Genomic DNA, 27,180 nt, shown 5'->3' with positions numbered 1-27,180 from the left:
AAAAATAAGCAAATAATCAGGGCACCTCAGGGGTGCCTCAGGGTGGCTCAGTCATTTAAGCATCTGACTCTTGATTTCTGCTGAGGTCATGATCTTACGGTTCATGAGTTTGAGCCCTGAGTCAGGCTCTGTGTGGACAGTGGGAAGCCTGCTTGGGAGTCTCTCTCTCCCTCTCCCTCTTCCTCTCCCCTGCTAGCTCGTGAACTCTCTCTCTCTCTCTCTCTCTCTCTCTCTCTCTCAAAAATAAATAAATAAACATTAAAAAGATAAGGGAATATGGGGCGCCTGGGTGGCTAAGTCGGTTAAGCATCCAACTTCGGCTCAGGTCATGATCTCACAGTTCAGGGGTTCAAGCCCCGTGTCGGGCTCTGTGTCTCCCTCCCTCTCTGCTCCTCCCCCACTCGCGGTCTGTCCCTCTCTCTCAAAAATAAATAAGCATTAAAAAAATTTTTTTTTTTAATTTTTAAAAAGATAAGGGAACAATTGAAAAAACAAAAAAACCTGGAGAGACAGAATGGTCTATATCCCAGTTTCCAAAAATCTTCTGTTTCTATGTTTTAAACTCACATTTGCCCCTGAGAGCACCCAATGCACTGTGGGCAAACAAATATTTACAGACCTTACTTAGTTCATCTCCTACCTAGTATTTGACTGTTTACTCATCCCAGGACCGGCCTCAAGCTCTCTTCATGTATTTACGTTGTAGTAAATATATGGGCAACACATCTCACACAGTGCCAAAGTCACGGGAAATGCCACATGTTAGCTGCTTCTTACGCACTTCACGCACACAACTCCACGAGGCCAATACCAGGAACCAGGAACCCCGTTACAGGTAAAGCACAGAGGCTGGGTAGGTGTGTTGTGTCCCAGGTGATATAACCAGCAGGGGAAGAGCCAGGATTTGAACTTAGGCACTCGGGGTCCTGAGTCTGAGTCCTCGATCACCACACTCTAGGACCTCCCCCGGTAGCCCCACACGAGTCGTCCGTCTCACGGACGCGAAACACAACAGAATGGGCACCTGTTGGGTATTTTCAGAAGAATATCCTGGGAGTGGCCCTGAAGGCAGTCATGGAGAGATTTGCAGATGTGAGCTGAGCCACGTGCCCACAAAGGCAGGGCCTCCAGGGAGAAGCCAAAGATGATGTGTTTCTGGGGACATACATACGGATTTTGGTTAAGTCTAGTTTTGTTTTGTTTAAAGAATTTAAAAAAAATTTTTTTTAATGTTTATTTTTGAGAGAGAGAGACAGAGTGCGAGCTGGGGAGGGGCAGAGAGAGAGAGGGAGGCACAGAATCGGAAGCAGGCTCCAGGCTCCGAGCTGTCAGCACAGAGCCCAACACGAGGCTCGAACTCACAAACTGTGAGATCATGACCTGAGCTGAAGTCGGACACTTAACCTACTGAGTCACCCAGGCGCCAGCCCCCCCCCCTTTTTTTTTTTTTTTTTAGAAAACGCTGATCAACCCCATTTACAGTTGAATGTCAAATGTTCTCCCCATCAGACCTCCTGGGGGAGCTCAGCACGGTCGGTTGGTCGCTGCATGCTCTGCAGAGAGGATGGGCTAATGCTGGTGACTGTGACAGGAAATCTGGTCAGAGGTTCCCGGGCTAAGAGGCACAGCAGGAATGAACCTGACCCAGAATGTGGACCTAAGAACTGAGGACCAGGACAGAAGTTGGACCGTCGGGAAAGTAGTCAGTCTAAGGTTTTCAGATCGAGTGGAACACAGCCCGAGGCAAATCTTCATTTAGCTGTTGCCATACATAACACCCTATTTTATTTTTTTATTCTTTTTAAAGAACTCCTTTTTTAACTTTTTTTAATGTTTATTCATTTTTTGAGAGTGAGGGAAACAGAGCGTGAGCAGGGGAGGGGCAGAGAGAGAGGGAGACCCAGAATCCCAAGCAGGCTCCAGGCTCCGAGCTGTCAGCGCAGAGCCCGATGCGGGGCTCGAACTCACGAACTACGAGATCATGACCTGAGCCGAAGTTGGAGGCTTAACCGACTGAGCCACCCAGACACCCCAAAGAACTCTTTTTTTTTTTTAATGTTTATTTTTGAGAGAGAGAGAGAAAGAGAGAGAGAGAGAGAGGGCGTGAGCACGTGAGCAGGGGAGGGGCAGAGAGAGAGGGAGACAGAGGATCCGAAGCAGACTGTCTACTGACGGCAGTGAACCCAACATGGGGCTCCAACTCACCAACTGTGAGATCATGACCTGAGCTGAAGTAGGACGCGTAAGCGACTGAGCCACCCGGGGGGCTTATTTTAAAAAGGGATAATGTGCCGGTAAAAATGTACCGAGAAATTAAAACTGGGGCTTTGTTTTTGAAAAAAACAAAATAAACTTGGCATCTGACATTGAGTTTCTCACATCAGAGGCTACGGACAGCAGGGTAGACTCCATCATGGAAAGAGCCCGCAGCGAACGGCACAGACGTGGCCATTAGCTTGACAAGGACGGAGACTCAGCCCTGTACTGTCGTCTGTGCTGTGTGAATGGACCTCATTTATCCAAGAATGTCGCTGAACGCAGCCCCAGGCGACAGCCCTGAGCTCACCAGCCACATTAAATCTGTGATTCACCCTCGCTTCAGAATAGTTAGCAGAGGCTTTGGAACTTAGAAAAAGTCCACAGCAAGGCAAAATCAAATTTGGAAAATCAATGTACTTCTTCTGGAAGCGGGTAGATGGGGCACCTGGGTGGCTCAGTCGGTGAAGCTTCCAACTTCGGCTCAGGTCATGATCTCACAGTCCGTGGGTTTGAGCCCCTCACGGGGCTCTGTGCTGACAGCTCAGAGCCTAGAGCCTACTTCAGATTCTGTGTCTCCCCCTCTCTTTCTGTCTGCTCCTCACCTGCTCACACTCTGTCTCTCTCTCAAAAATAAATAAACTTAAAAAAGAAATTAGAAGCGGGTAGAGACAAACCCACGATCCTCTCGAAAATCTACTTCTTCTTCAAAACCCATCCTTCTTCCTGTCCCTGAGTTCCTCTTGCACGTAGAGACAACTCTCCACTGCCTTTCTCTCCACCACATGCTGGGGGAGTGTTCTTGAGCTCTGCTTCCAGAATGATCTTCCCCAAATTCAAATCCACACTGGTCACGTGCATCCTAAGCCCTGCGTTGGACCACAGGACCTTCGGATTAACACACACGCCCCCGACTCTCCGGGTCTCCTCAATTCATTCGTTTCTCCAACCAGTATTTACGGAGCAAATCTCTCTGCTAGGCCCTGTCCTAGGTGCTGGGGATACATCGGGGTCCCTATTCTCACAGTGTCTGCATCTGAGCGGCGAGAGCCCCTCTCCCCTGCTACACGTTCTCTTGCCCTCGTTCACAATGGTCCTGATCACCCCAACTCTTATGCGGATAAGCAAGTTCATGTCACTAGCACGCAGCCTTCAGCTCGTCGCCGTTTACTGGAACGTCACCATCTTCCAGAATGTTCTTTTTAGTTCATTGGGTGGCGAAGCTCCGTGAGAGAAATACAAAGGTGTTCTTTGGCAGTTCTGCCCTGACAGTCCGGAGAGGTCCGTTCCGAGAGAGGGCCCACGGGAGGCTGGCCGGGGCAAAGTGCATACTTGGTTCTAATCGACCGAACAAACTCCTAATCGAGTTCCATGGCGTGGACTGAGGCAAGTCGCTACAAAAGGCATTTTCAGGCCCCCAGACAAGGAGGGGATTGTCTGGACAGCGCCGGGGTAATTTGTGGGTCTGTTTTATTTCTGAATCAGAGGCAGTGGAAAAGCCGCTTCAGACCCCACGGCTGAGCGGCGGGCGGAGCTTGGCAGTGATTCATGGAGAGCTCCCCGCTCACACTGAAACTGGAGATGTTTGTCTTCACAGCTGGGTGTTATTTTTACCCTTGCTAAATATGCTCTCTTACACCTGGAATCCCAGTCTCTTCCCTCCAGCCCTGTCCCCTTCCCCCGCTCTCTAAAGCAGTTGAAGACTAAGTTAATTAAAAAGTCACCACCAACTCACCAACAGTTAGTTCTTTGTCCCTGCAAGGGGTTTGAAGCTTTCCCGAGTTTCTTCATTTAAGTTTATATTTCTCTTTACAGCTGAGAGCGGGTACCAGCCAGACCGTGTTACGTTTCGGTCCTGAAATCTCGGGGTGGGGGGCGATGCGTCCTTTCGGGCTTCATCATTTGGAAATAAAATGTGCTATAGAATAAGATCTCGACGAAGAGTTACATACGCAGGATGAGATGTGGCTTCTCTTCTGTCTCGTGAGTTGTCTTTGTTGTTGTCGTTGTTTGCTTGGTACACTGCATTTCTCAGAGAGGAAAGAATGAAGCCCAGTAGGCACCAAAGGCCTTCAGTCTTTTATTTGCATAACAGGCTATGCAAATTCTGGTTAACCAAAATGATTTCACTTTCAAGATAGAAAATCCCAAGGCAGTCCCCCTGTCCCGCTGCCAATACCCGCGCTGACCCAACGGAACTTTCTGGCGTCCTGACGGGGGGCAGGACTCCGAGGCTCTCCTACTCTACAAAATTGCGCCCATCCACTCGACTCCCCAAGAGATGTCGAAGGAGGTAGTGAGTGGCTGCTGAGGAGAAGGGATGAGAAGTCTGCTCCAGACAGAGACGCGGCGGCAGAACCTCGGTCTCCCTCCCGACTGTTCCCTGGGTGAGGCTCTGGGTCCACGTCCCAGTTTTGCAGCCCGATGAACTGACATCTGTAAAGACTCAAGGTCCCTTACAAGTGGGACAAGCTATTACTAACTGGCCTCCCTGTCACGGTTCGGAAAACTCACTAGCTTGCAAGGCTCCCACCGGGTGACTTGGAAGGTGGCCGAACAAGGCATCTTGGATGCCAATCTGATTCAGAACCCTGAGGCAGACAGGAGTAAGTGAGATTAGCATTGGGAACTTCTCTGTCCTAACAGAATACATGAAGTCTTATAGCAAATGTAGGAAAATAAAGACTAAGTCAAATCTCCATGAGTCAAAGGAGAAAGGCACGGAGAGAGAGTGGTCCCAGTGAACCACGTTCAAATACCAAATATTGAGTGTCGCAGGTACAATGAAAGACTCTGGCATTAAAAGACCTTCAGCAGGGGCACCTGGGTGGCTCAGTCGGTTAAGCGTCCGACTTCGGCTCAGGTCATGATCTCATGGTCCATGAGTTCGAGCCCCGCGTCGGGCTCTGTGCTGACAGCTCAGAGCCTGGAGCCTGCTTCGGATTCTGTGTCTCCCTCTCTCTCTGACCCTCCTCTGTTCATGCTCTGTCTCTCTCTATCTCAAAAACAAATAAAATTTAAAAAAAAAAAAAAAAAAAAAAGACCTTCAGCAGAGACCTACTCTCAGAAAGACCTACTACCTGCCTCATTCTGCAGGTAGTAGGTGGGCACAGCACAACACAACATAACACAACTGACGTGCAGGGTGGTTGAACGGTTGCCATCCTAACACTGAGAATTTTTTTTTCAGTTTTCATTTCGGCCCGATGAGTATTTACTGAGAGCCACTGATGAGCTTGGATGGCCAAGTCCCTCCAACCCGCTTGTTGTTTTTAAAATGTGGTTTTATCCGGGGACATGTCATGAAGGTAGAGTGAAGGTGAGTCCAGGTAAATTGGCCCGCTGGAATAAAACGAAACGAGGGGGAAGGAATGGTTTTTAAACGCGCACCACATGCAAGGAACCAAAACGGTCAGTGTTTGGATGTAATGCCTCTCAGTGGACAAGGCATAGGACGTAGAGCTTGTGTGTCCCTGCCAACACAGAAAAGCTGTCTGGCTAAAGGAAGCAGCCTGAGGGAGTGGAGAGGAGGCCAGGCCTGGGGTCACACGGCCTATGACAGGTGGATGTGAGCAAGATCAGAAAACTTAGAGACTCAACAGTTTTCCTCCGTGAGACGGGTATAAACGTAATGTCACTCATACATCGGATAATACATCGTATATTAAAATCTATTAATAAATCATAGTTGGGCTGTGGATGTGCTGATAAATGCTGGTCTTCTTGGAGTCTTTCTTTTGTGTCCAGGAGGATGAGGTCACACCCTCATGCCTGCGATGGCTGGGCCCCAGACATCCCTCTGTTCCGTACTTGCCACGGGATGTCCCAGAACCTTCCTCACCCCTGACGGACCGTGAGCTTCTTTTCACCCATCTTCATAGCAGCTAACGCAGTGCATGATGTGAACACCAATTAGATGTTAATTTACGAAAAGGTTTCTCAATTTTGACACTGTTGACGTCCGGGGCGGGAAGGTTCTTTCAGAGGTGAGTGGAGGGGGCGGGGGGTGGGGGCGGGGGATCCTCTTTTGTGTATCATATAATGCTGAGCACCAGCTCTGGCCTCCAGCCACCAGATGCCAGGAATACCCCCTCCCCCACTGTGACTATCAAAAGTGTTTTGCAGAGGCCCCTGGGGGGCTCAGTCGGTTAAGCGTCCAACCTCAGCTCAGGTCCTGATCTCGCGGTTTGTGAGTTCGAGCCCCGCGTCGGGCTCTGTGCTGACAGCTCAGAGCCTGGAGCCTGCTTCGGATTCTGTGTCTCCCCTCTCTCTCTCAAAAATAAATAAACGTTAAAAAAAATTTTGTTTTAAAGTGTCTGCAGACATTGCCAAATGTCCCCCGAGACACAATCACCAGGGTTGAGAAATGGTTTAATGAATGAAGATCCACTGAACTCAGGTGAGGAGGTGAGAGCCCCTCCCATTCTGCCCGGTGTTCATTAGCACTAAGTGCGTGGCCCCAACGTCTGGGCTGATATTGGAGGCGCCCGGGCTCTAACCTCGGGAGGATTCCCAGTGTGGTTTGTCCACGTCTCATTTGGAGTCTCCCCAACACCCTGGGCTCATCCCTACTTCCCGCCTTCTCCCTCCATAGGTCCAACCTGTCAGCAAAGCACATCAGTCCTACCTTCGAAATGGGTCCAGAATGCCACCACCTCTCAGCCAGGCACCACCGTCCCTCGCCCGAATTCCTGCACAGGCCTCCTCCAGGAGGAGCCCGGGAGAGCCTGCTGACTCTGAGGAATGTCACGCCCCCACCTTCCTGCAGCACGCCGACAGTCTCCTCGCTCACTCAGAGGGAAGATCGCTGCACCTCATTGCCTGTTTGTGGCTTGGGTCACTAGGTGTCAGTCACGATTGTCCTCCAGCGCTCCAGGCTGGCCTCGGGGCCTTTGCACAGAGCACTCCCTTCTCCTGGAATATTCTGCTGTTTGACCATGGGGCATTCTCCCTCACACCCTTTGGGACGTTATTCATGTGTCACTGTCTTAGAGACAGTGACCCATGTCACCCCATCTAGAGTGGCCCCCCTGTTTCCCCGCTTGATTTTTCTCCCTCACATCTACCACGATCCAACCTACTGTATGTTTAACTAGATGGCTCAACGGCCATCTTCCCCATGAGAAAGGGAACAGAGCCGGGCAGAAGTTTTTTGTGCTTTATGACTGTAGGTCGAGAACCAAGAATAGTGACCACACGTAGTAAGCTCTCAGTGAATTCTTGTTGGATGAATGAATGACCGCACGCACAGCCAGCGTGCCTGATGCCCAGACGGGCCAATCGGGTCACCCCCTTTTCTGTCATCGTCGTCACTCGGCAGATGCTTGTTCGTTAAATATGACGTCGAGAGCACCCTGCTGTCTGACGTGCGGCTGGAGTTATCCACCCAACGAGTCTTCTTCCCAGACCACAGAGAGAGGACAGACAGACAGACAGACCGACCGACTTCCTGGGAGCAGACCAACTTCTACACGTTGTATTCTCCCGGGCCACTCACTCTGCAGGGCACCCATTTTTCATCTCCCTCGACTCTGCAACAGAGCGGCGGTTCTCGGACCAGCGAGCGCGGGAATCTCCAGAGGGCTCATTAAAACACCGAGTGCCGGGCTCCGTCCCCGAGTCTGGTCGGATTCGGCGGGTGTGGGGTGGCCCGAGAACTGCACGTCTAACGAGCCCCCCCACCGCCCCGGCTGGTGCTGATGCTGCTGATCGCGGGGCTTCACTCTGGGCACCGCCGCCCTAGGGACCCCTCACCCACCCGACTCCAGCAAGAAGTTGAGGACCCCAGGGGGTCTGGGGACGGGGCCAGGGCAAGACTCACAGGCACGGCACACGAGTTCATTACGTTCCAGCTGCAACGAGCTTCCGGGTGGGCCTGCACCGCCCTGCCGTTACCTCCAGGCGGGCTACGCGGAATTTTCACCGCCTTAGGAAGGGGGCAGGAGACGTCCGATGCACCTGACATCTGGCTGCATCTCTGAGTCAGAGGCGCCGAGGTGCCATGATGCAGCTGCTTTGCACACAATACTGCCCGCCTACCCACGGAAGGCAATTTTCTCGTGGGCCGTGTGCGTGCGTGTGTGTGTTATCTCTTGGCCCGTCTCGCCTGTCTGTAGGGGCCTGAGCCTTAGCAACCTCACGGCAAGTTGAGGCCATCAGCAGGGGGCTCTCTAGAGGCCTCGCAGGCAGCAGAACTCCCCACAGGGCCTTTGTGTGTACCACGCTGGGAAACAGCTGGTTCAAGTTGGCACACGGACCGTCCCCCGCCGTGTGGACACGTGGGGGTTTCTGGTGCGTGAGGCTGGAGTGAAGAAAGGGGGAAGGCAGGGTGGCCACGGACTACCGAGGCTGAGAAATGACGTCCTGTGTCTACCCAGCGTGCAGTTAGATCGGTGTCTACAGGAACCGTGCCCTCTGATACAGCAGCGGCCTAAGCCAAACCCACAATTACTTCCCCGCGGGTTCGCAAGGCGGTGGTGCCTTTCTCCTGTTTTCCTTTTATTATTTTTTATAGAGCTCTAGTATAATGGCAACAGATCTCATTTCGCCACTTGTATTTCATTTCAGGAGCCTTGTGAGCACATACGGGCTGAGGGTTTGCAGGACTCCACCACTTGGGTAGGAACTGGGCTCCACCCTCCTCCCGAAGCACTTGGCTTTTTCCTCCAAGGGCAACGGATGGACAGGGACAGAGAGGACCATTCGCCAGGATGCCATTCTACGTAGAAGGAGCTGGGTCACGCTCAGGCAAGACCCAAGTTGCAGAGCACTCTTGTCCTGGGGGGTATTTGCACACTGGCAATCAGGGGCCGCAAAGGTATCCGCTCATGTTGCAAAGGCCAGTTCACTTACGTAAATGCCCCTGGAACTTGATCAAGTCGCGTGTGCGCTGCATGGGAGTCCGACTCGTGAAAGCTTCCAGCAATGACAATCAGAACAAGCTGCTGAGCTGGGGGCCAGGAGGTGTGCTTCTTTTCACGCCGCTGTCTCTAACTCCCCGGCACACCTGGCCTGGGGCTTCCAGGCTGGGGGATTTGGGGGGCGGCGGCTGCTGTCTCTGGAGGGATGCCGGGAGACGGGGTGTTTAGCAGCTCTACCCCTGTCCCTTCTGCTCACGCAGAGGTGAACCGTACCTGCTCCACACTGCCCCTGCCGAGAACTCCCGCAGGGCGGGACCCCTGTCTCCCCGACCCTGCCTCCGCCCCTGACACCTCGTGCAGGGCTGCTACAGACCAGTGTCCATTCAAGGTCTCCAGAACGAAAACCAACTGAACGCACATCCACGTTCCCTATGGTGGAGCTGGTGTGTGTAAATATCCCACGGTGGGTCTGCAAAGTGTGCAGCCTGATCCGCAGTAATCTTGTATCCACTCGTCGGGCCCCCAGATGAAACGAGCCTTAGCCGCCCTGACGGCCACACAGGCAGCCTGTCGTGTTCTGAACGGCAGGTACTGCCTGGCCGCCCAGCTCTCGGTGCCCTGCAAGGTGCCAGTGAACCAACGATCTGATGTACAACACCCTCCACCATTTCCCGTCCAGCCGGCTGAGCCCCTCAGTACAAGGAACTGGCCACCACAGGGAATCTTTGGTTTGGAGGTCTGAGAGGAATGGCTTCACCAAGCCCTGCCCAGCACAGAGTCTGGGAACGCCAGGTAGGGCCGGTTTCCTGCGTCTACTTGGCCAGGGCGTCACGCCCAGTGACTTAAACCACCGCTAATCAAGGTGTTGCTGTAAGGATACTGCACAGATGTTAGCATCTAGAATCCATTGGCATTAAATAAAGGCAATTATCCTTCAGAATGTGGGTGGGCCTCGTCTAATCAGTTGAAGGTCGAAAGAGCAGAAAACTGAGCTTCTCCCTAAGGAAGAAGAAGTTCTGCCTCAGGACCGCAGCAGCGGCAACTCCTGCCTGAGTTTTCAGCCCTCCAGCCTGCCCTACAGATCTCAGACTTGACCCACACAACTGCAAGAGCCAATTCCTTACAACCAATCTCTGCAGTGTCTAACCTATTGGTTGTTTTTCTGGAGGCTTCAACTGATGCACCGGCCCAGGCACCACACTCAACTCCAGCAGGCACACTGAGCTCTGGAAAGGACGGGCAGGAGGGCTGTATTTGTCTCTACTGCAAAGAGGGTCAATGCATGTCACCCTCCTGTCTTTCCAGAACATTCTTGGGGGTGGGCAACGATAACACTTGGTGACCAGCTGCCATCTGTGTCATAGCTCCATTCCACAAGGCTTCGGCGGTTCTGGAAGCTCCTCCCTCCCTATATCACGCCAGCCCTGGATTTTCCATCAAAGAAGCGCACGGACCTTGATCAAAGCTAGATGGAGGCAGCCATGCTCCCTTCACGGACCTGCCCGACATAGCACCGTGGATCCAAGAAGAAGACAAGGGGAGCGACAGGACTGACTTGCCTCCCCCACCAAAACACATCACGGTTTGCTTCAAAAGCTGGAACTGCCTTTAAAAGTTCTGTGATGGGAACATTCTGAGCAATCCTAGACTTTCTGAGGGCCTGAGAGGCACTAAAGTTTCCATTGTTCCCCCACAAGATAACCGTCCAGTTCCTCCCAGAACGATTGCATTTCCCAGAGAAGAGACCCACCTTTGCACCTGATGGGAAATGCCACAGGGCCTGCCCCAGTCAGCTGGGCTGAGGAATGTGGAAGAAGCTTCCCGGGAGCCCCGTCCTTCCTGGGGACCCCGCCCCTTAGCCAGGCTCAGGGTTCCCGTCCCAAATCCCCGTGGGGACCTCCTTGGGCTGGGAAGGCTGGCCCACGGCCCCGGCCAGGCAGAAAATGGACGCTGGCTACAGAGAGGAAGCACAGGCCCGCCCCAGGGGAAATGGTGTCCACTTCTCCCACAAGACAGCAGTCTTCTTCTATTTATATATTTTGTTAAATTCACAAATAGCACCACAAGAATAAGAGAAGGTTTTGTTTCTCCAACACCGTCCTCACCTCCTCACTCGGTCTCCTTCTGGGGCTGCTGAATGCAGCCTGGCAATTCCCAGAGCTGGTCGCAGGCCAGGCTCTTGGCAACATGGGCTAGGGCATGGCTCGCTCCACTTTTTGCTGACTGGAAATCGTCTCAGTGCCCTTTGCCCGAAGTGTTCTCTCTCTCTCTCTCCCTGTCTCTCTCATACTCAGTGTCTCCCTAACACAGTCTTGCTCTAACACACACGCACGCGGTGATGTGTTCCTTGCAGGTAGAAACCAGCCTTGGAAGAAGTCCTACGTACTCAGGGCTCACAGCAGGACGACCAGTTAACGAGCAGGGGAAACATTCTATCAGACGGATAGGTTTACTGTGAAATAGTTACACGTAACCGTCAAGTGGCTGGGCCAGGACTCCGCTATCCTGGGCCCTCTGACCGCATTTTCTACCAGGGTCCTTTTGTCCTCATAGGCGTCTAGAAATTACTGCCTTGCCGGGCCTATCTTGGCTTGAATTCCACTTAATCGTAGCTACACTGAATCGTAGCAAGATTCAACATCAGAGCTATCTTCCCCCTCTTCCAGAAGAAGCGAGATGCACAGAGTGAACGGGCTTCTCGGAGCCGAGGAAAACTCTTGCCGTCTCCCATCTCCCTGTCTGGCACGTCAGCCACACTGCGGACATTCTCTCTAAGGCCCTATGACTTGGCACTTTCATCAACTAGGGGTTGACGCAATGGTTTCCAGTGCTTATAAAACATGACAATTATAAAAAGCGCGTTTAGCATTGAAATATACGTGAAGCAAAAAGGGGGCCTATTATGGGCGCCGCGGAGTGGAAAATGCACTGGGTGTGGAGTCAGACGCCCTTGGTTTGAATCCAATTGCTCTAAGGTGGGGTCTCAAGTTAGCCAGAAAATGCCTGAGCCTCAGTTTCCTCATCCATCAGATGGGGACAAGCATTCCTCACAAGGCTGCTCGGAGCATTCACAGCTCGCTGGCTATACAGGGGCTTTGCGCGTTAACAAAGCACCAGAAAACGTGAGCCGTTCTTCGGACTCTATGCCAGATCATGCGGCCTCTAAAGGAAATTATCCTTTCTTTGTCCTGGGATCTTATGTTCTTTCCGAATACGCGTGGGGTATCGCATCGCAGTGGAAGTCAACTTTACTTTTCAAAACCGCGTCTGATGAGACGCTTTCGGGCACCAGGCGCACGGTCCTGCATTCGATAACATATGCGGTGAGACAGCGGCGTTCTCGTGACAAAGTCAGGAAAGGGAGTACTTCACCCGTGCCGCCAGAACTTGGCTTCAAGCGTAAGGAAAGGCGAGAAGAAACGGGGCGCACCAAGAAGGCAGGGGTGGAGCGCGTATGAACCAGACCCACCAGCCAAGTCATACGGGTCGGACGTCACGCTGCACTGCCCGGCCACTCGCTCACACTCTCCCTCCATAAAAACATAAGCCGGCATTATTTTCCAGGCAATAAAACCCTCAGAGATGAATTCTGCCATATGTGGGCACGGCCCCCCTCCCGCAGAGCCCTCGTGCCTGGGAAACAGAATCGAGCACATCTTCAAAGGGAGCTCTTGGTAAATATACTACCAGTTTTACAACCTCTAGCCTTCACGCAAACCACTGGGGAACACATTTTCTCAGCTCGGCCCGACGTTACCGCGCCAGGGCCTCACTCGCGGCAACGATCCTTGGAGAAGCGCGACTCGTTTGCCTCTTCCAGGGGCAGGAGAACAGCGAAGTCGGGGAGAAGAGGGGCAGGGGAGTCTCCTTACCTTGAGCCGTTCACCTGGTTAGGGTTACACTCCATTTTGACGGTGACCCTGGCTGGAGGTTGAGACAGCCAGTCCTGCTGAGGGACGCGGGGGCTCATCTTGGATGTCTGTCCATAGTCGCCGGAGGAGGACGCGGTCATGTCCGTCTTGGCCAGGTGTGGTGTTCCGTAGGCACACTCGAACAATGACTGGTCCTCGCTCACGACCGATAGCGCTTCCTGAATGCCCAAAGAAACACACGTTCAGGACGCGCCAAAGGACAGTCACGCTTCAGAGGGCTGCTGGCTTGCGAGCCATTTCTAAGTGGGACCACATTTTAGGTAGTTGTCGTGGTGTCCGTTTCTACCTTTGAGAAGAAAAAAGTAGCTGGGTTTCTTCCCTCCCGACCGCAGCAGTTGGAAGCCCGGAAAAACTTTCCTGCGGGTCTCCTAGCATCCCCGGCCTGACTGACACAGTGCAGATAATACCCACTTTAATCTCAACTCAAGGAAGTTGAATTTCAAAGGTCTTAGAAGACATCCAATTGCTTGTGTCATTATTTGACAAATGCAATCTATAATTCAAGCAGACAGGGTACAGAATGGTCATGGAGATTAAAAAACAGAAATGTGATGGCGAACACCTAAGCATCTGGCGAAATTGCCACATTCCCAGGAGGTTTCCAAGAGGAGACGCTTAGAAGAAAAGTAAAGGGAAGTGGGGCACCGAAGGACGAACGGACAAAGGTACGAATTTTTCCACTTCGAAGTTATTAGCTGAAATGGAGTTTCGAGCAGTGTTTCCATGATGGCGAACATCTGGATGATAAATGAACCAGAAAAAAAAAAAAAAAAAAAAAAAGCTCTGAGTTATCCAGATGCCTCCAAATACCAGGATGTTTAAAATATCTGGGATCACTGACGAGCTCTTTTTCTCCCTTATTTTCTATTAATATCTTTGGTCCTTTGTGTGATTTGGTGCAAAGAAATAGAAAATATTCGTCATTGTTGGACCATTCTTGTGGGGCTTTAAGTCAAACAAGTGGTTGGCCTATGGCTACGCGTATATCCTATTCGCCAGATCGGCAAAGGCAAATTAGATCTGGAAATTTCAACTGCTTGAATGATATACCGTGCTGCAGAAGGAATTATGGGACAATCCAATTTTGGTTTCTCTAACAGAAACAAGAAATCCATGGGATACCTCATTTTTATTTCAGTCCTTGGGCATCCACAGTTATCATTATCGACTGGCCAGAAGCAAGTGCTGTTTGGGTCATACATTATTTCAAAGAAAAAATGGAAATTTTAGGGGTGCCTGGGTGGCTGAGTCGCTTAAGCGTCCCACTTAGGTCGCTCAGGTCATGATCTCATGGTTTGTGAGTTCGAGCCCCACTTGGGGCTCGCTGCTGTCAGTGTAGAACCCACTTCAGATCTTCTGTCCTCCACTCTATGTCTGCCCCTCTCCCCATGTGCTCTCTCTGTCTCTCTCTTTCAAAACAATAAATAAATAAATAATAAAGAAATAAACATTTTTTAAAAATGGACATCTTGGGACCTGGGGGGACAGTGGAGACTTTAGTCCAAACTGCTCATCCCCAAATGAGAGAATCTGAGGTCCAGAAAAGTCCAGAACTCACCTTAAAGGGAGCTGTGGAATTAGGGATAGATCGGACTTGTGTTTTACCTTCCACTGCCTCAGGCTACGACGATGCCTTTCTTACATCTCTCGGTTTGGGATACTGTTTACGTTAGCACTCCCTTATTTTTCTTCCAGTTGGTATTTCAGTAAATAAGGCCGCTCCCTGTTAGTAACAGAGACTTAGGAGGCAGCTTTTCGAAGATACAGACCTACCTCCTTGCAGAAGTATCAGGATTATTAGAGAACACGTGTAATTTCACAAAGCACCCCTCCCCACCCCGCGCGCACTCTGCCACCCGAGGACTAACCTCATAAGCACATGAACTTCGTTGCCTGACAACACTGAGCTACGAATCAGCGAGTAGAAAGAACCAGCAGCAACAAACTCAGTGCTCTGGCCGTCAGAGTGGTGGCCAGGTGCCTGTGCATATATACACCCCACCACTCCCCACTTCTTAAAAGTCCCTAGAATCACAGCTTGTGCCACTTGGGGGCAAGAGTCAGCTGGCGGTGGAAACAGTAACACAAAACGTACACAAGGACAGCTCGCGCCCGCCAGACGGCCACAACCGGACACGAGGAAGGAACAACAACAACAAAAAGGTAAGGCATCTTGAATCCACAGAAAAACCAAACACATCAACAATAGACAACAGCGACACGAGGCAGCAGCTCCGAAGCTCTGGGCACAGGAGACGTCCAGGGGGACCTGAATTACATGGCTCTCTCTTCTGGTCCCAAGGGAGGGTAAAGGAATCTCACGACTCAAAATTCACAGATGTGGCCTTACACGTAAAATCGACACCATGGACTTAGCGTCGTCGTGATATTTTCAAAAAGACACAAATCCCAGCATCTTCTATAATTTCTGCAAAACTGAGTCTCCCCTCCCATAGCAGCACTTGGACAGAAAGGGTTCGCATGGTCAGAACAGGAAACGAGGCCGACGCCTGCCCCCCTCTCCCGCCTGGTCCCACAGAGAAGATCCAGTTCAGAGACAGAATAATACACTGTGGGCAAGGTTAGCGCCGGCTTCCCGGCGAAGAGAAACACGAATAAACGCGCGATTTGTGTCAGAACTCGGCAGAAACAGGTGGGGGAGGAGGGACGGGCTAGGTTTTAAATTACAAGCAAAAAAGAAAGAGGTCGTGCCCACAAAAAGAGTCACAGCGTCAAAATATGAGTATACCTCCGAGATAAAGTAGAGTAGGGCTTCCCGTGACCAAACAAATGCGGCGTAAGATTTTAAAAAGTGGACCAAACTAGTAGAACTAAGACAAGGCTCCAGTGTGTGTTTGGAGAGGCAGGAACCCATTCTCACATCTGGCAAAGCATTATTTCAGCACATGGTTTTTCTAAAGAAAGAAATCAAAGTTAATTGAGATCGATTTAGGGGAAGGAAAAAAAAAAACCTACAAAAGCCAAAGATAAGGGAGACACACATCTTTTCTTCATATCTTAAAGTTCTCCTCAAAGTTCACATTGCATAAAAAATGAGAAAGGTGGTGCAATTCAGAATATCAAAGGTTGCTTTTGTTCACTAGAGGAGAAAGAGCCCCAAAGTGAGGGAGGTTCAGGATAGGCATTTCAAGAAGGGTGAAATCGAAGCCACATTCTGGAAAGAGAGAGCAATAAAAACGCAGGCCCCGAAGTTATTCTAACTGGACCAAGACTGCCAAACACCTAGAATTAAGTACAGGTCAGGAAAAGGAAACAAACAGAATCAATGTCTCTTCCTGTCTCTCGGTCTCTCTGTCTCTCTCTGTCTCTCTCTGTCTCTCTCTCTCTCTCACACACACACACACACACACACACACACACACGCCCATGTAGCACATTTTCGCAACAGGAGAGTAAAAAGAGGCCAAAGCCTGGTTGTCAGAGACCCCCTTCGACAAGGATCGTCACTAAAAGTAACCGCCGCCCTTCAGAAGAAAACGAGCAAGAGACACTACAGACCAGCAGTGTTTCTTTGTCCATCCATTTGACTTAGTGACATCGTCCCTTGGGCTCGGTGTGAATGGCAAAGGCTGATGTGAAGGATTCGCCCCCTCCCTGCTTGGCGGCTCTGGGACTTCAAAGAGGGAGAGGATCTCGCCCGGCAGGATTAAAACCAGAACAGAGCTCTGAACACAGGCTGGTAACCAGGAACACATGAGTCCCTCAACTCCAGCTCCGCAAGGGACTCCTGGCCTTGGCTGACGCTGTCCCTGCTTCCCTCCTCGTCCGTGGCCACCTCACCTACCTACCTGCCTACCTGCCTGGGGTGTCAGGAGATGCCTTAGTTAACATGCATAGGCTATGCTCTCAGAACGTTCGGGCAGCCGCAGGACTTGGGGACTGCTCGGGTTGCCTTATAACGGAGAACTCAAAAAAAAAGTCAAAACCTGGCAGAAACATGGCATAATAATTTAATATGCCTGCCTCTATGTTACTATAAAAAGAGCTGAACTTTAGATTGGTGTGTGGGGGTGTTTTCTCTGTGGCTCCAGGAAAGTTGGGATATTCCAATGTGGCAAGTGACACACGACCAACCTCGTTTTTTACGAACTTATGAGACGCACATAAATTCTGAGCAAATTGCCCCCAAATTAAAGGTAGTGCTGTATTAGGGTGACGACGTTTATTTCAAATGAATGTACTCAATGCACCAATAACATACGAGGACCATTCTTTTGGAGTTTGGTCATGGGATAAGAGTCAACTGGTCGTTCCAGAAGCTGGGGAGTTCTCACCCAGATGATATTTCATAGTGTGAGCCTAAAATTCGATTTGTCTTCTTTAAAAACATTTTTTAGTGTATTCATTTTTGAGACAGAGAGAGAGAGAGAGAGAGAGCGCGCATGACCCGGGGAGGGACAGAGAGAGGCGAAGCCACAGGATCCGAAGCAGGTTCCAGGCTCCAGGCTCCGAGCTGTCAGCACGGAGCCCGAGGCGGGGCTCGAACTCACGGCCCATGAGATCATGACCTGAGCCTAAGTTGGATGCTTAACTGACTGAGCCACCCAGGCGCCCCACGATTTATTTTCAATAACTAGATTTGGGTACGGCAAAGGATCCAAATGCTTACGTTCAAAAGATAATAATGAAAAGTGGAATGTACTTTGTAAGCACACTGACATTTTCAGCAAAAGACATCAGGGATCCTGAAACAGATGCATTCCTTTCTCTACCAGATGAGTATTTTGAGAAGCTCCTACATTTTAAGTAAAAGAATTAGAAAATAAGGCCTGGGCTCCTCTTTGCTTCTAATTTTGTGACCCCCCCCTGCCCCCACGATGGTTAAAAGTACTACATTGTTAATCCAGAGAACCCAACATACTTAGATTTTCATGAAATCTGGGAGTGAGTCACAGGATGATCAGCCCTCCTCCATAACCGAAGCAAGCGAGACAGAGAGACAAGTCCCTACGTGGTTTTCAAAAATCCGAGAAACATCCAGAACTCAGTGTCCACAGAACTGGATTCCCAAACCCATGTCTCTCCAGCTTCCTCAAGTGTCATGTGCCTCCAGGAGTTAGGAAAAACAAGTGGAAAAAGTAAGTGAAACAAACACGCTAAATAAGATTACGGTCGTGCTTTGGAGAACATTCTCAACGAAGTTCTTGCTGTCACAACCCGGTGTCCGTTCCAGGAAGCCAGTGCCATCTGAAATCAGGATCCAGTCTTTTCCACGGGGGTTCTCAAGCCCACTGCACCCCAACACAAAACTCCTCCTTCAACGTCTCCCACACAGAGCCGAGCAGAATTTGGGACATCCCATAACTCCACACCCTGCAAGGAGTACGGTATCTTCTGGCCACTTTTCTCTGGATTCACAAACAGCTGCTCCATCACAAAATAACCAGGTCGCCCTGGGAATGAAGCACTCCGCATGCACATTCTTTTAAATCCTATGCCACTGGCTACACCGTTTTCCACATTTTCCCAGCTCTGAAATCTGGATGCATCTTACAGTCAATGGCATGCCACTGGCTTACTGGCCCCACGTCTTCCCCCTTGGTGGCAGACGAAATGTTGGTTCATTTTATAACCAGTGCCATCTTAAATTTATGAAACATGGTCATTCAGTTCGGACAGCAACCCCGTAAGGTCAACCGCCACTCATGCCCCAGGACAAGAAACCAGGCCTGAGAAGAAGAGGGACGTCAGTAAGGAGGGCCAAGTAGAGGCAGGGTCTGGGGCTCTGGGGAGAATCCCTCCCCAAGGCTGCACCCTCACCACTGCCCGGATGTCCGAGAAGGAAGGACGGCTGGGCTAATGGAGGCCACGTGCAGAGCATGTCCCTACCCGGTCTTGTCACGGCCATGGAAAGAGCAGGGCTGTTATCACAGTGAGAGATGGGACCACCTAGAAAGAGAGAGGCTACAGAGGGACTCGGTGGGAGAGGGTGAAGAAATAAATGCCCAGAATCTCATGATTTATGATGGAATTAAAGCATCAGGAGAGGAAAGGAACCCTCTACATACAAAAGGCTCTCCCATGAGCTTATAAACTATGCAGCAACAGGCCCCAGATGCATTTCAGTATTTCTTTTCTTTTCGCTAATGTTTATTTATTTTTGAGACAGCGAGAGAGAGAGCGAGCGAGAGAGAGAGAGACAAAGTGTGAGTGGAAAAGGAGCAGAGAGAGAGGGAGACACAGAATCCGAAGCAGGCTTCAGGCTCCGATCTGTCAGCACAGAGCCCGATGCGGGGCTCAAACTGGCAAACCGTGAGATCACGACCTGAGCCGAAATCGGATGCTTAACCGACTGAGCCGCCCAGGCACCCCCATTTCAGTATTTCTTAGATAATCAACAGAGCTGTTGTTTTCTTTGGTTCATCATATTATTCAGACTTAAACTGAGGGCCATGTATCAGGACCCGTGCATCCCGGGTGGATGCCTGACTTCTCTTGGTGAATAATACACAGGAAAAACAGGGCAAGTAGGAACCCCATTTGTAAATACGCTACAGCCAGCAGCACGTGGTGGCCTTGTATGGGTGTCTGCAGACCTAATGGGAAAACTCTTATTAGGTTGTCTCAAGCCCGATTGTGTATAGCTTCTCTTCAAGGCAGACCCCCTGCCATAGATGCTTCTGGAAAGTCACCTCCTGCTCACATTTGGGAGAGAAAAAAGCAACAACACACCTAGGGGAGACCTCCATCACCACCTCCCACCACCATTCCCCCAACACCCACATACCAATCGCGTAGAAGGACTTATTCTGAATGTGTATGTTTTTGCATTCAGATACAGCCAACATCTCCCGTCTTAAGAAGCTTCATCTGACCAGTGTGCCTTTTCATTATGACACACACAAGAAGCCAAGCATGAAGTTACAGATGGGGTGAATCACTGTTGCCCTCTCCTGATATTCTTTTTAACTCTTCAGTGCGGGAAACATTAAAACCATATATTAAACGCAGCATCTAGCTCTGCGTCACGTTTTTCTCATTTAACACATTGCTATTTGAGTCCTTCGAAAAATATAAAAAATCTTGGATTAACCTCAAAGGGAACATGCACGTAGGCAAACGAAGTCCATTTGAAGAGTGTATTTCTCCAACATGGTGTTGCTTCAGTATCAGACAAGTTGACAACGTGTGCTACCAGCTCGAGACCCAGGACTGGGGTGGAGATAGGGAGGTTCATCCAGATGTGTGTATACACGCTGACACACACAGATATACACCCACCTATCTGTCTACAATCCATCCACCCATCCATCCACCCATCTATCTCCTAACATTGTCATTATTCACAGGGCACATGAGAAAAGACTTTCACATATTCCTCATCTCTCAGAAGACTCATGGGGCAGACGTTGCACAGATGACACAGAGAACCTGAACTCTCTCTTTTCCATCTCTCCTCATTCCGTCCTTTCTCGTCTAGAAGGTGCTTCCCTCTGTTCGGCATATCCCTTCAGAAAACACTGAGCTAGAGACAGCCCCCTCAGGACCCCCCGTAGAATTTCCCTGCTCTGAACTCGCTGGATTTCTCTTTGGCTCTGGGCAGGTCTAAGGTGACCCCGGGAATTCTCTTTGCTCAGATACCTGTCTCCCAGCTCCCACATTTATTATAATATAAGCATTTTCAGGGCGGGATCATTTATACATTTGGTACTAGCATCAAAAGAGCTTCTTAACATCACGTTTGCTGATGTTCATATTAACCATTAAAGTCATGAAATCAGGGCGTCTGGGCGGCTCAGTCCATTAAGTGTCCGACTTTGCTTAGGTCGTGATCTCACAGTTTGTGGGTTCGAGCCCGCACTGGGGTCTGTGCTGACAGCTCGGAGACTGGAGCCTGCTTCAGCTTCTATGTCGCCTTCTCTCTCTCTGCCCCTCCCCGCTCTCACTCTGTCTCTCAAAAATAAATTTAAAAAAAAGTTTTTAAAAGTCATGAAATTACATTATGGCCCAATCATAATGCAATAAGTGGGGTCCCAAAACTTGTATCCCGTCGCAATGAGGGATCCACGTTTGTGAGGTCAATGGATTTTGCATCCAACGGCCAGGAATCCAGAGGCTAACCGTCCCTGGCAATACGTCTGTAGTCACCCGCACGGAGCCTCGCAGGGTCTTGCCTTAAACCTGTGGAGGCATAAACTGGGGACCCTATGTAGTAGCCAGGCACATACAAATAAGATAAGGCTTACTGGAAATTAAAATCTCCAACGCAACAGAGAAGCATTCATTGCGGAGCAGAAATCCTAGAAATATGGTGCAAGACCAGAGCTTTGCAGAAAAACTTCAGAGAGAGAATAGTTAGGTCTCGCGCAACGAAGACTAGATTTCAGCGAACCTTGAGGAATCCGAAACCCGGCACACATAATTTTAAAATGACTTCTGTTTCCCTGCCCAGGGCTGTGCAGGATGCCCTCTGAAACATCGGAGAGAACCGAAGGAGACTCTTTCTGCCAGCAACGGAAGGGTGAAGGGTGCACGGTTTCAGATGTGCAGGACTGACCGCCCAGCCCAAGGCTGGAGTTGACTACAGTACCTGGAGCGTTCTTATCACAAAAACAAACAAATAAAGAGGGAGGGAGGAAACTTTTTGGGGCGACGGGTGCGTTTGTGGCAGAGACTGTGGTGGTGGTCTCATTGGTGGATACTCTTCTTGGACTCATTAAGTTGTACACATGAAATACGTATGGCTTTCTGCGTGTTAATCAAGCCTCAATAAAAAGGTTAAGAAAAAAAAAAAAAAAGGAACAATGTGTAAGTGATGTTAATAGCTTCTTTGTTCTCCTACAAAGAAACGTATTTTTTCCCATAGGCTTCTTTCCTTCTTTAGAGATGAACTAAAAGTATAAAAACATGTGTGGAAGCATCCTGTTTATAAGTTTTAGGTCGAAGGAAATGCAAAGATCACCATGACTGCCCCTGTAGACCTCCCGCGCCCCCTGAGTTTGGTGGGGCTGGCGTTCGATGTTCCTTTTTGTTTTCCTCATCACTGCTGTCACCTAATGGTCAGAGGATATCCATCCAAAGCCTTCCCCTTATTTTTTATCTAGTTTTATTTTTCGGTAATCCATTGGAGATGAAAAGAGAACTTTGGGAACCGCTTCCTGCTCCAGCTGCCACAAAGAGCTTGCTGAGAGCTTGTTAGAAATGCAGATTCTGGTCCCCAGCCCCGCGAACAGTCCACTCCACAACATCCCGCGCGATCCGGGCATACTACATCCTCACATGGGCAAGTTCAAATACAGCTGCCTCACCCTTGTCGGAGTCTCGATGTTTTCAACTGTAAAGACGGCATTAATCACAGCTGCCCACCTTCCAACCAGGGATGTTAACTGGACTCGGTGAGCTAGGATGTGGAAAAGGTTTTATAAACTTTCCTATTATGTTTCAATTATTATCACATTCTAGAAAGTTGATGAGACTGACCCAAATGCTCCACGTGGTTCAAGCCGTGGTTTGGATTACCCATTCCTAGTCGTGTGGTTCTAACAAGCCAGATGCCCGAAAAGTATAAAGTCTCTTATGTGTAAGTAGTCACTTCTCTCTGTAAAAACTAGTTTTGAAAGTCCCGTGCCTTTATCTCCCGGGGGGAGAGCACAAGCTAACACCTCTTCTTTTGATGTTAAGAGGACATTAGTCACTCTAGCCCCATGTGATTTCACCTTTTTGGTCCCTGATCAGTTCTTGCAGTTTTCAGTTGTAGTTCTACATTAGTTTGTTTGGTATTAATAAAACACAAGCTTCGTGTGAGAAGGGATCTGGGTCTTCTGGTCAAAACTGTAGCCTCAGCTTCTGGTACATTCCTTGGCATGCTGTTGGCATTCTTTATATGATGACTAAATGAATGGATGGGTCAATGGATGAATAGATAAATGCACAGGTGGGTGGGTGGATGGATAGATGGATAGATGGGTGGATGGATAGATGGATGGATGGATAGATGGATGGATGGATGGATGGATGGTGGATGGATGGATGGATGGTGGATGGATAGATGGATGGATGGGTGGATGGATGGATGGATGAATGGAGATACCATGTTCTTACAACATAATCTGTATTTCTCTCCCCAAAATAGCCCATGGCACACAACTGATATTCCTCAAACTCCCAAAAAGGTCTTCTCTTCTGGGATGTGGGATCCCTGATGTTTTTTATTTTAACTTTCCCTAAAAGCTCATGAGTTTTTAATAAACTTGTACAAGGACGTGTTCCTACAGCGGCTTTGCTAAGAAACTCGTGGGATGATGCTATCCTTCTGATTTTTGAAGCTTACTCGCCCAGCTTGGAATGCAGGTGATTCAGGTTTCAAGAGGCACAGAGGATTCTCAGAACAGCACCCCAGGCCCACAGGGTGACACAGTCTTTTGCTGTCACAGTCTGTTGGAACGGTCTTTTTCTGAGCACCAAGGGAGGGATGGTATGTCACCCCTCTCGTGTGCAGGAGCTCCGCGTGAAATACAGGCAGCCCTCTGCTTGGCCTTTGCAAACCACACATGTGCACACTAAAAATACAGTGCAGTGCACATCTGGGATGTGTCTCCTCTGTGAATCTCTGACACATGGATTCATTGTTTTCGATAAAATTCCAAGAATTCTATTCATGAGAAAGTTCTGGCACAATGGAAAACCCTGGCAAGCGCAAGATAGGAACAGCAGATGTCCCGGCCTCCACCCACAGTGCTGCCGCTGCTGGCTCAGCTTGTTTCCATCAGGTTTCTATCTCGTGCCTGCAAACTTCTAATCCGAGCCTCTCTCTAAAAGGAGCGTGAGAGCAGCCTTACATTCAAAACAAAGTTGATGGGGCGCCAGGGTGGCTCAGTCGGCTGAGTGGCCGACTCTTGATTTCGGCTCAAGTCATGACCCCAGGATCGTGGGATCGAATCCGTGCTTAGCTCAGAGGCCGCTTTAGATTCTCTCTCTCTCTCCCCCTCGGTCCTTCTCCCCCACTCACGCTCTCTCTCTCTCTCAAATAAAACATAAATAAATAAATAAATATAAAATTGATGCAGTTCCTTCCAAACGTGCGAGAGCAGATTCGACCCGCGAGTGCCCGCTGGGCCACATGGGGGTTTAACAGAACAGCAAGAATGCAGGGTCCCTGGTTCCAGATGTAGCCACCCACTCAGTGCGGCCAGTCGGTGAGGCCCAGCCCTGGGGCCACCACTCCTTAGGTCTGAAATGAGGGTCTGCTCTGCTGATGTTTCCTAAGGTCCCTCCTTGTACCCAAAGAAAATCTATTTTATTTAACTAGTGACATTTTCTTCCTGCCATGGCCACAAGGCAAGCTCCACCTTCTCTATCTGTGACCGCCTTTCTCTACCTCTGAGCAGATGTTGGGGGGGTGGGGGGAGTGTCGGCGGAGGTCTCCCCTAGGCGCATCTAATCTACCACTTGTGCAGTTGTCAAAAAGTTTTTATAAGGTCAAGTTAGAGGTTAGCTTTAGGCTCCGTTCATGCAGCCCCAGATTTGAATTGCCCACGTCCCACGAACATCTTCCTCGCTCACCGTGAGAAGGTAGGCGAGACCTTGAGAACTCATTTCACGTCTTCAGGTGTGGTTAGGATGTAATCTCCTGCATGGGGACTCTAGGGCCGTTTGGCACATCAATCACACCAATGATAACAAAGTAAGGTTCTACTAACCAAAGCCTTACAGAAGCCAGGACGAGCGGGTGAGGAAGTCGAGCACATGTACGAAGCCGCCACGACTCACAAGGTCCAAAGACCTCCCTCCCTTCCTTTCCATCCCCATTCTCGAATAATTGTCGGCACAGACCACATACTGTAGACAGCAGACCCGAACGTGGACACTTTCTCCTTCTTAGACACCGACTCCCGCTGTGGAAAGAGCCAAGCGCTCCCCCACTGCGAGGGTCTCATCCCTGCCAAGCTCCTGCTTCGGCTCTGTGAGTAATGATACCTCCCTCCCCGGGGCCGGGAGGCTAAGCCTGTGCTCTGCAGAGATTTTCCAGTACATAAATCTGCCCTAGTTTCTGCACAGGAAGGAGACCAAGTAGCCAGGGTATCATAACCTTTGTTCATGCTCGGGGCTGACCTCATTCTTCTCCCATGATGTAGTCTGGAACACCAGGGAGCACCCTGTCATCGGAACACTTTTCACGCACCAACAAGCTGGCCGCAGCGAGACTTGATTTTTACGACTCTGGGAGCGTTGATCTCAAAACCTACTGCACTTGAGTTATTCATTGTAAACTTGCCCGACAATTTCAAAGCACACATACATATATCATACCCAACGGGGCTCTCTTGGGAGTCCGCCCTGCACCCCTCTGTAAATTGGTCTACGTTAGAAGTCAGAATCGCTCTTTAAAACTCTGTAGATCCATTCATACCCAAACCAGTCTAACTTGCAGAACAGCAGGTGGCCTGAAACTTTTAATGAGGCCTACACAAGGGTCTAAACCTCGGGTTTTGGATTGGCTCTTTATTTGGAACCTCTTCACTTACTGTACTGAATCCTCATGGAGAAAACAGACCCACTGATGTCCGTGGGCCCATCTTTTCCATGCAGAGGAGGAGGCTTCCAGGGCTCAGGCCCGTGCTGAACACAAAGACGCCTGCTGGATGGGTGAGAGGTGGGCACCTGCCTCCCCAGCCCCGTGGCTGAGCAGAGCAAGCTCCCTTCGGAGGGGTGGGGTTTTATGTCACTCACCCACTTGGTTTGCATAATGAGCCTTTGTGCATATCACCCCTCTATTGTCTGCTTCTGGAACAAAAGATGATTTGCCCTCCCTGTCTTCTAACCCGGCAGAGGGCGCAGATCGCTACCGTAAGCACAGGCGCCCTTGAAATCAATTTAAAAATTAAAACGAGGTATAGGGAGCTGTGTAACTGGAAGTCACAAAGCCACTTCCGCCCCTGTTCCATCCGACGCCACGAGCTCCTGATCCCAAACTGAACAGACACGTCCCCCTCTAAAGTCCCCGTCAAGCCAGGGGCCAGACGGGCCCCCCCGGGCCCTGACATCCGAGGCTGGACTGTAACTCGTGCCTCTGACGCTGACGCAGAACTGTCCCAATCGCGACGCGCTCCCACAGAACCCATCCTTGCGCGCGGGGCTCACTACCATCCGCTGGGTTCTCGCTCGTGTGAATGTCGCCAACCTTCACCTTTGCTTCCGCGCAGAAGAGCATCTGTGTGCCAGCGGGCGGGGGCGACGAAAACAGCCATGCCTCGTCAAGTTTCTGGTAGCTCCTTAAGGCACCCTCGCTCCCGCGGGCTCCTCAAACCTGGCGTTGCGGGCAGAAGTGGCCTTGCCGGGCAACCCGCTCTCGGTGGCGCCTTCAAATCTACGCTTGCCCGCGTTCTCTCTCTTACCCCCGCTCAAGGGCAGGCAACAGACAACCTTTATAATTCAAACTAAGTAAGTGCGTAACTTGCGGAGGGAATCCGAACCTTGCTTTTCAAAGGCTGATGCCGGAATCAGTGGCAGCGGCAGCAGCGGGGACCCCTGTTATGTACACAGACCAACCCCTCCCCAGATGCCTTCCTTCCTGAAAGGCACGAATAGTTTTCACCTCGTAAGGGACATTCTTTCTCTCTTTGAAGCTCTACTATTTTCAAAACGGAGTGTGATCCGAACGCACGAATTGTACACGCCGCGTATACACCACAAGCCACACGTAACGAGACGTTATACCCACCGTCTGTCGCCTATGCGATGAGAACTCCCCTTATCATCACACACGGAAGCTCTGGGAACTCAGGATACCTGCTTTTCACTCAGAGGGCCTGGACCTGGCGTTTTTGAGAGATTTTGCACATATAAGAGATATCTCATCGAGGCTTCCCCCACCCATCTCGGCCACCTCTTAGAAAGGGGAGCCCTCAGGGAAACCAACCTCTGGCAATCAAAATGAACGACAAAGGGGTGCCTGGGTGGCTCAGTCAGCTAAGCTTCTGGCTTTGGCTCAGGTCATGATCTCGCTGTTCATGGGTTCGAGCCCCGCGTCAGGCTCTGTGCTGACAGCTCGGAGCCCGGGGCCTGCTTCGGATTCCTTGTCTCCCTCTCTCTCTGCACCGGCACCCCCCATGCTCATGCTCTGTCTCTGTCTCTCAAAAATAAATAAATGTTAAAAAAAAATTTTTTTAGGG

General features: G+C 50.3%; 1 protein-coding gene across 5 annotated transcripts in view; it reads right to left on the bottom strand.

Moving 5' to 3' along the window:
* The window catches only part of ERG (ETS transcription factor ERG), a 264,684-nt gene that overhangs the window by 48,923 nt on the left and 188,581 nt on the right, over positions 1-27,180 (bottom strand). For 4 of the 5 annotated variants that reach the window (XM_042903746.1, XM_042903747.1, XM_042903745.1 and 1 more), the window contains one exon: positions 12,989-13,206. In XM_042903746.1, the coding sequence (XP_042759680.1) occupies positions 12,989-13,206 (218 nt within the window). Of the gene's footprint in view, positions 1-6,883; positions 7,284-12,988; positions 13,207-27,180 lie in introns of those variants that run through there. The other variant, XM_042903749.1, reaches the window with a different exon arrangement.

The sequence above is a fragment of the Panthera leo genome, chromosome C2, assembly GCF_018350215.1.
Source record: "Panthera leo isolate Ple1 chromosome C2, P.leo_Ple1_pat1.1, whole genome shotgun sequence".
Classification (NCBI taxonomy): domain Eukaryota; kingdom Metazoa; phylum Chordata; class Mammalia; order Carnivora; family Felidae; genus Panthera; species Panthera leo.
Note: the sequence above shows the minus strand (reverse complement) of the source record. Positions and strands in the feature narration are given on the sequence as shown.